This window comes from Parasteatoda tepidariorum, chromosome X2 (genome assembly GCF_043381705.1).
Source record: "Parasteatoda tepidariorum isolate YZ-2023 chromosome X2, CAS_Ptep_4.0, whole genome shotgun sequence".
Lineage (NCBI taxonomy): Eukaryota > Metazoa > Arthropoda > Arachnida > Araneae > Theridiidae > Parasteatoda > Parasteatoda tepidariorum.
In genome coordinates, this window is record NC_092215.1 from 49,075,536 (window position 1) to 49,085,090 (window position 9,555).

At 35.4% G+C, this 9,555-nt stretch overlaps 1 protein-coding gene across 1 annotated transcript; it reads right to left on the bottom strand.

The window, feature by feature from the left end:
• Positions 1 to 3,407: 3,407 nt before the first annotated feature.
• Positions 3,408 to 4,817, bottom strand: LOC139427173 (uncharacterized). Its single transcript, XM_071188041.1, has one exon. The coding sequence runs from the start codon at positions 4,815 to 4,817 to the stop codon at positions 3,408 to 3,410; it is 1,410 nt and encodes a 469-aa protein (XP_071044142.1).
• Between the last annotated feature and the right edge of the window lie 4,738 nt (positions 4,818 to 9,555).

The following is a 9,555-nucleotide window of genomic DNA, read 5'->3' on the forward strand; positions in this document are numbered from 1 at the left end:
TTTTACAGATTATAAAATAAATAAAATAAGGAACTTTTTTGACAGAATTTTAGTGTGTACTATTAAAAAAATATTTATTTTTTACAAAATGTATTGATTTTATAAAATATGAAGTAGATTAAATTCGGAATTTCTTAAGATAGCTTTTTTTTTTCAGAGTGATTAATTTTAAAAATGTATTTATTGATTATTAATTGTAATTAAAAAAAAATCCACAGTTATTTTATAATATTTTTAGTCATCTTTACACACAACATTTTATAAATCATAAAGTAAATTAAATATGGAATTTCTTTGGACAGTTTATTTTAGTTTGTTTATTATTAAAACTTATTTATTGATTATTTACAGCAAAATTTGTAAATTATTGTGACTCAATGTATTCACATGCTAGGAACTGAACTGGGCGAGGAACAGCATCCTTTTCACCACACATTTTTCAATATTAATTTATTGCGCAATTTAATTGCATGTAGATTGTTCCATAATTGCGAGTTCGACACTTTTTTTAGAATTCTTGACAAAAATGAATTGTAGAAAAACTACTCATAGATAGTCTTTAAGTAACATTTAAAAAAAAGGAAATTATTAAAAAAATGACAAACCATGAATTACAGTAAATGTAGCGCAAAATATTTAAAAGAAATTCCTTTTCAAAACATTTTAAAAGTGTTCATTTTTCGTTCGATACCATTTATCACTTGTATTAAAAAAATTGCATTTTTATTATTTAATTCTGTTGTGATGAATCAGGATAGTCTTTTATGAATTTTAAATTGATTGACAAAAATTTTAATCTAATTTTAATTGAATTGATTGACAAAAATTTTAATTTAATTTTAATTAAATTGATTGACAAAAATTTTAATTTAATTTTCATTAAATTGATTGACAAAAAATTTAATTTAATTTTCTTTAAATTGATTGACAAAAAATTTAATTTTACTTAAATTTATTGACAAAATTTTTTGGGATATTTCTAAAATGTACACGGAACAGTTATGTTCATCGAAGTACTTAACAGTTTATAACAAATGAAATAACTCTGAAATAAAACTAAGGAAATTTAAATACACACTACCGTGCAATAATAAATGAGACACTTCCAGTTTTTGACATTTTTTTTTTAATTTCTCAAATAATACCTAAAGGATTACTTTATAACTTTCAAGATTGTAATAAATTTTGAAACCCTCAGAGGTGATTTGAGGGACCGGCAATAAATTGCAAACGAAAACAAGCATTATATCATTTAATGCTAGAAAATTTAACAATTAACTTATTAACTCAAACATATTGCATAGAATTTCGCATACTTAGCTTAAATATTTATGGAAATATGGACATTTTTATAAAGAAAATTATTTTTTATTTTTTGTCCTACGTTTTTTTCCTAAAACATCAAAAATAAAAGTTTTAGGGGCAATTTTTAACTTATAACAAGCTTATCATTTTAAAATGCGGAGAAAAAAAATGGTTAAAAATTGTGGAATATATGTGTGATGTCTGGTGGCGCCACCCTCCATAAAAGAAAAGAGAAAAACAAAAACAAACAGAGAAGGTAGGGCTCTGATGGAGAGCGGAGGTGTATGCTAGTAGTTTTGGTTTAGCGATTTAATTATGTTTCATTTTCTTTAAATTCATTTACAATTGTTAATAAATAGATTTTTTTCGTGTTACAAATTGATTGCCCTTTCTTTGAGTTATATCACTTGGGAAGCATCAGGTGAAGGAAAGAAGGTAAAATATCACAATATGAGCATTTAAAGTAATTCTTTTACGCATGCGCATGAGGGAGAATAGCGGATGGAATTGTTTTTCACAATTTTGCACCATAATTTTTTTTATAATTTATTCAAGATATTCGAAGCGGGTTTTTTTTTCACGAGATACCAAATACAATTCACTACAAAATTCAGACGAAAAAATTTTCTTTTTAGTTTTTTCCGAACATGTACAATATGAAAAAAATATTTAACATGCTAATATCTTGCTCAATTTTTAATAATTTTATTTTTAAATTTTAAAATAATATGCCTGCTATTAATTAAAAAATGTTCCTAAATAAATACCCTCTCGCTCCCTCTTGGCACTATGTGTGAGAGAAAATTTAATTATAATTGTAAAACATTGTACTTTTTCCATTTAAGTTTGACCTAAACGTTTTTAAAATTTGATCTGATCAGTTAAGCAATTTCTTAGGGGGTCCTGAATTCCGAAAAACACAGTGACAACTCCTGAACTTCCTTTCTTTTTTCCCTTCGTTCTTGAAAAGGCGTTAATTACCTTGAAATCAGTCAAATGAATAAGTGAAGAAAGATTTGAATAGGAAGAAAAGAAGGAAGAACTACAAAATAATTTTAACTAAATTTGATTAAAGTTTATAAATACTTGTAAGTTAGCTTTGAAGATTTTAAAAATACATTGGGCAGGGGGACCATCTGATCTGTTCTGTGCGCATGTCTAAATAATTACGTAAAATTTACTCTGAATGATGTAATTATTTTCAAGAAGTTTAAGCTTATCATTTTTTTTTATTTACCACTGTTAAAGCTGTATAAATTTCATAAAATATGAAATATTTACCCCGACCTGTCCCAATTTAGGGCATACGGGTAAATGTTTATTAAAATCAAGAAAAACAGAAAAAGTACATAAAATACAAAAAGTGCAAAAATACGAAAACATTACAGAGTCTGATGGCAAGGGCAGTAAAACAATTAAAATGCTCCGAGAGTCCCGCCTTATAGTGCCTTAGCCGACGGGACCTCCCTTATAGTGAATCAAAGACACAAATGAGAAATTTTACAATACATCGCAGGAAAGTGCATTATGACATACAATGCATCATGTGCAGGCAGTACATAGGATTAAAACGAGTAATAATACAGAGTAAGTTGGGTCGTCGCTAAACCAAAGCGATCATTAACATTGTAGCAGGTTAATAAATGACGCAAAGTATAAACTACTGATGTATTCAAGAACAGTAAAACATGAAGTGAACCATTAAAAAACGTGTACCTGAAGTGAACACAAGAAAACATTAAAAGGTCACAGGTAAACGGAGGTCCCAAGTTAATACAGGTCAAAGAACCAATACAGTCGATGACAAATTGACAACAGGTAAGACAGAGCAAGGCGTAAGGAGTCAAGAAAATCTCAAATGTGAAACAAAAGGAGATAAAGATGTAAAGTGGTAAAGCAAACAATTATCAAATACAATTAAAAGGCGACTCTAAAATTTGCAAAGCAAGGAAAGGCAATGTAAATAAGCCATTTAAAAGCACAATGTAGTGAATAAATAGATTAAAACAGAATTAAAAAGCTAATGAGATAGATAAAACAACAAAACATTGTCAAAATAAAGGGAAACGTACAGGCGGGCAGCCCAACAACCGGGATTGAGTTTAGTTCGTGTAGAGCGGATCCAAAATGTCATCAGGGGCGAGTGCGTCCTCCAGGGTGCGTTTAATGATGTCTTTAATAATTTGCCTATGTTTATTAGTCCTGCACCAAGATCTTATGTCGCCTCTTCTGTCAAAACTATTTCCCCTAATGGTTGCAAATTTTTGACAGTCAAGCATCAGATGTTTAATAGTCTGATAGTGACCGCAATATTTGCACGCGGAGGATTTTTGAAACATCCTAGCTTGGTGATCGCCAAATACACCATGGGAAGTTAAGAACTGATTAAAGTAAAAATCGCTGGATAAAAAACATTCGTTAACTGTAGGTATCAAATAGTGTGTGTGTCTCCCGTTTGCAGAGCTGCTCCACCTGTCCTGCCATAAAATCCTACTGACCTGCCTCTGTCTATGTTTGACCTGGGGTTTTGTTATGGTGTAGTGAAAGTCCACCCCGCCCAATAAGGTGCCCTTTTTGGCTAAAATATCTGCTTCCTCGTTGCCAGGCTCCCCCGAGTGGGCTTTAATCCAATTGAATAAGCATTGTTTGTTTTGAACAATTTCCTTAATTTCTTCTACAAGAGGGTCTGTTGGGGTTGGGTTTTCAAGGGCCTGCAACGAGGACTTTGAGTCAGAAAAGATGGTGTATTGTTCAATATTGTTATTGTTTGCCCAAAGGGTAGCCAATTTGATTGCCGTAAGTTCGGCGGAGTAGATACTACACTCATTATTTAAACGTGCGGTCTGTTCGTAAATAGTATGGTTATCCAGTTTCACCAAGAAACCACAACCCACCCGATCTTCATTAGCGCCTGTGCTTTCATTGGTCACCTGTTTCTTACTGCCATCAGTGTAGAACTCGTAGCCAACGCCCCTCGGTGAGCCGAAACCCCTACTAACGATCTTTAACTTCGTAGGGTCATACACAGGGACTGAGTAAGGGATATAATTTCTAAGTTCATCTGTTTGATAATCGCTGTCGTTAAATTCCTCTGGTGACCAGGTATGTCGTTTAATCGAAATAGTTGCTCTAATTTTTAAGTCAATAGGTATGACTCCTGCAAGTATTTGTAGTGCCTCCGTGCTAGTTGTAGAGTAGCATTTAGTGATGTTGAGCAATGGAATTCTTTGGATAGTTAGGAGCTTCTGGTTTATTTTAACTTTATTCTTATACCACACGGAGGCACCATAAATGATTTTCCTTTCAATAGCCTGCAGGTATATCAATTTCAAGATATTCGGAATAAGTCCCCATGTGGCTCCACTGAACTGTTTTAGTCTGTCATAGAACGTGATGATATCTGATCTTAGATACTCCAGGTGTGGGATCCAGCTCAGCCGAGGATCGAGCTCTACATTAAGGTATTTCAATGTCCTGTCGCATCTTACATAGGCCGTCCTGGTCCCCTCCATTTTTAAGCGACGTGTTCTCTTTATACATTTCGCGTCTTTGGGGAAGGTTTATAAGTTTTGTCTTGTCGGGTGAAAATTTTAATTTGTGGCTTCCGGCCCAATTAACCATATTTTGAATAATTTCGGTCCCCAGATTATCGAGACTATAAAGAATGGTGTGCTTCATTAAAAGGAAGACGTCATCAGCAAAGGCCAGTAGTTTGCAATCGTTAAAATCAAAACTAGTTAAAAGAGAATCAATTAAAATTAGCCATAAAATTGGTCCCAGTGATGATCCCTGTGGAACACCTGTATTAATTGGTAAAATAACAAATTGATCATTAAAATAATAACAGGCATGTCTGTTGTTAAGGAAATCGTAAACAAGTGCCAACACCGAATCACTGAGCCCAAGGTTATTAAGACAGTACTTCAGGACTTGCCAATTAGCTGTATTAAAAGCATTCTCGAAGTCCAAGGCTACCCCCACGGTATGTTTCCCCTCACTTTTAGCCTGACCTACAAAATCAACCACTGCACCTAAGGCCTCTTCTGTCCCCCTGCCTCTCCTGAAGAGATATTGGTTGGACTTTAGCTTATTGTTGGATTCCAGGAAATATACTAGACGTTCTGTTAATAGTTTGTCTAATATCTTACCCCAGGTAAAGAGCAGGGAGATAGGTCGATAGCTCTGTGGTAGTCGGGGATCTTTTCCCTCTTTGGGGATAAGGCATACCAGGGCGGTTTTCCAACATGTGGGGGAAATTCTTAGTTGAAAGCATTTGTTGAGCATTGCCCTAAACCAAGATTTATTGCAGTAGTATAATTCTCTGTACACCTCAGCTAGAATGCCGTCAGGACCAGGAGATTTGTTAGGTTTAAGACATCTGATAGCATGTTCAATTTCAGGTACAGTGAATTCGTCCGCATCAGTACCACTGAGTCTGATATCAACCTCTGGATTATGCATCATTGGAAAATGATGGTTCAGAATGTTAATAATTGAGGTCTTGAAGTCGGAAGTTTCGTTCCTATCACAAGTGACGGTATGGATGTTTTCTTGTGATCTGATGTTCAAGTTTTTTGCAATCTTATATGGCTTCCCAAAAGCCGACTCTGTTGTGAAACTTTCGACATATTTCTTGATCCCTATTCTTTTTTGAAGTCTAATCAGCTTTCTGTATTTTGCTAAGTTTGATTTATAATCAACTAGAAATTTTTGTCTTCCAGCAGCCTCCGTGCATTTTTGGTACCTCCGCCTCATGGCTCTCACTCTCTTTCTAGTTATCGCTAGTTCGTCAGTCCACCAGTAGTTATTTATCTTCCTTTTCTGGCCGTTAGATTTGCGGGTTGCCCTTCCACAAATCGCTGCGATATCACTCGTGACGTCAGTGATGAAAGCTTCCAGTTCAGTTTTATCGTTTATTGTATTGGGGTCATATTGCTCTGGAAGATTTGTTAGGCCGCTTTTGAGAGTAATCCAATTTAATTTATTATAATGATAGCGTGGTACCCTGTTTTGGTTATAAGAGGTTTGCGGGTTTGTATCGGGTGTGTAGGTGCAAGTGAGGAGCTCATGGTCGGAGGCAGTAATGATGTCTGCAACACTATAGTGGCCAAAGTGTGTATCATTGGTGATCATGAGGTCAATCCAGCTTTGACCCAGAGATGTACAGTAGGTAGGGGGAGAATTTGGGTCATTCAAAATAATAAAATCAAATTAATTGATAAATTGTAGCCCTGGTCCAGACCGGTGCACGGTGCTACCTCCCCAGATAGGTGATTTAGCGTTAAAGTCGCCGGTGATAAGCACTGAGCGGTCAGTAAAACGGGCAGCCAAGGACTGGAGTTTTGAGATATGAAGCTCAAAATTATCATTAGGCGGGATATAAATAGAAACGAAGAGTAATTTCTTACAGCCATAGGTGAAGTCGATGGCTTGAATACACTGCTCGCTGTAGACACTAAAGTCCTCTAAGTCAGTGCGGTTTATAAGTATGGCCACTTTTGGCTTATCGGCAAATGCATAAATCTTAATATTACTAGACAAGTCAGTGATAATCGATTGCAGGTTGAAGTATGGTTCGTTAATGCCTACAATATCAAGCTTTAGTTCCGAGATGTCCCGGCTAAGTTGGATATTTACAGCCCTGGATCGATTGAGATTGAGGTGGCCGAATAGTAAGGGTGATTGATGACGATTATCCATAATTCGTTCTTTTGGATTGCTGGTCCCTAGCCCGTACTATTTGTGGACAGTTTTTATCGAATGGGCTGTGGTTAACAACATGTGTGGTCCTGTATTTAACATTGGCTGTTGCACAATTCAGGCAGTGCTCACAGTTTGTGCAGTCTTTCTCTTGGTGTCCGCGCTGCGAACAGTTCCTGCAAACCTTCTCCATAGTGCAGTCCCTGGCTAAATGTCCGTGTTCGGAGCACTTGAAACACTGCCTGATTCTAAGATGCTCCTGGGAGAAGTGCCGTCGCCATCTGATGTTAATTTTGTCCATTTCTATTATTTTGTTAAACGGTCCTGGTTTAACCTCGACGACCCAATTGTTTCCGTTTTTTCCGCCTCGTAGGGGGAATTTGATTTCAACATCTTCACTCTCTATGATGTCGTTCTGGTTAACCAGTGCCTCCAGAAAGTCCTCACTTGTCATCGTCGTCGACACCAAAGACTATGGACGGATTGACAAGTTTTGGTTTTGATGAGATTTTGTAGTTTTCTTTTATGTCATTGTTGTTAAATTCTTGTTCAAATATCTGCAATTCCTTTTCACTGTTAGTTTGGATTAGAACGCCGCCTTCCCTTGTTTTGACCAATCTCTTAACACCTATTTTCAGTTTATTCGAATCCAAGGCCCTGATGATGTCACTTTTGGTTTTGTCTGAAGTCGTACTACCGGTCGTGGGTTTAATGAGGATAATGTGGTCCTTGGCTCTTGGTGTTTTGTTATTTCTGTACAAGTTGTTCTTGTTGTGCTTCAGTGCGTCTGCATAAGTGCGATCACCGGTGCATGCCACGTCCATGATTGCGCTTTCAGTAGTGTCTAGTTGGTCCAAGACACTGTCCATTTGACGGCGAGGTTGGCATCCTGTTTGCTGATGACAACAAGCAGGTCGTTGACTATCTTTAGAGCTTCCGTTCTATCCGCCATCGAGATCTTACAGGTTGATTTATGTAGGACATTATAAATTTTTAATTGGAGTTGGGCACTATCAGTCATAAAATGGGTCTTGATCGGTCCACCCCCCTCCCCATCGCTCCCGGACTTCTCACCAATCTCAATTCACCAATCTTCACCAATTTCATAATATAGATTTTTTTCTGTTTAATGTTAAAATATTAAACAGAAATTAATAATCGTCATTAAGATGTTAAGCAGTAATAAGTATTATGGCCGCAATAGTAAGTATGCTTTTGCTTCGTATCATTGCGAAGTTGAAGTATCATTTTGCGTAGAAGTACTTTTCCTTATATCAGTTTTAGGGTGGGTGCTGACTTTTAAAATCCTCATGGTTTTAAGCATTTTGTAAGTTAGACCTCGGTTCCTCCAACCAATTGGTCGCTAATTAAGAATTTAATGCATATCATCATGCCGCATTATTAATTGTGATTTTGTTTCATAATTCATTATTGTAAAAGTGAAGCATCACTTTGGGAAGAAGTGTTTTTCTTCCTTCCATTTTTAGGGAAGGGAGAGAAATATTTAACTAGTAAAAGGTCACAAGTAAAAGTTATATTACATTTGATAGTTTTCACAAGTAAAAGTACGTAAATTGAGAATTTAATGCACATTATGTCGCAAAATTAAGTATGTTTATGTTTCATAATTTATCAATGCGAAGTTGAAATATCATTTCACCTAGGAGTATTTTTCCTTCTTCCTATTTTATAGGAGGGGGGGGGAGAGGTTTTAAGGGACCCTCGGTTTATAATATTTTGCGGGTGGGGCCCCGACCTGTACAATCAAAAGTCTGTTAACTCATAATTTTATTCATAGTATGCCGTAATTGTAAGCGTTTTTTTTGTTTCATAATTCATTGTTGCGAAGATGAAGTATCATTTTGTGTGGAAATATTTTTTCTTTTTTTTCTTCATATTTTTAAAGGGGAGCTGATTTGTAAGAGGCCCCTTGGTCTCAAACTTTTGTAGGTGGGGCTCTGATTTGTACATCCAAAAGTTTGTAAACTCAGAATTTTATACACATTCATTAGGCTGAGGATACAGTTCCATGTAGTTATTTATATTGTGACGTTTTACTACTTCAGACGTATTCATCAAATAAAATTCTACATAAATATTCTTTTCATTATGCTAATAATGAAAAAAATTACGACAAAGTATGTTTGAAAGCAATATTGATTTTTTTAAATGCTTCTTTTTTGCTTAAAGGAACATGGATTCAGAAAGCCCCGCACTTTGGCTGGGGCCCAAAGGACGATTGTTTTTTCAGGTCTATGGCCTGTCCTACCCTGCATGCAGTCTATCAAATTAAATACTAATAAATATAAATACTGTTATCATTTTTTAGGCAATTTTAAACACATGAATAACGAGCTATAACAAGAAATAACAATAGTCTTAGATATTACATTTCAAGTGTTATCGAAAAGAAGACAAAAGGGAAAAAAACTAGTCATCAAAAGCACTAGCGTACATGCAAAACATATTTATAAGCAATAGGGTAAACCAACCAGTGAAAGAACACGACCCAGTGAAGGAACATTTCCTATATATCGATTTAAAAAAAGA

Coding starts and splice junctions, on each gene's coding strand:
- LOC139427173 (XM_071188041.1), bottom strand. CDS start 4,817: ATGGAGGGGACCAGGACGGCCTATGTAAGATGCGACAGGACATTGAAA.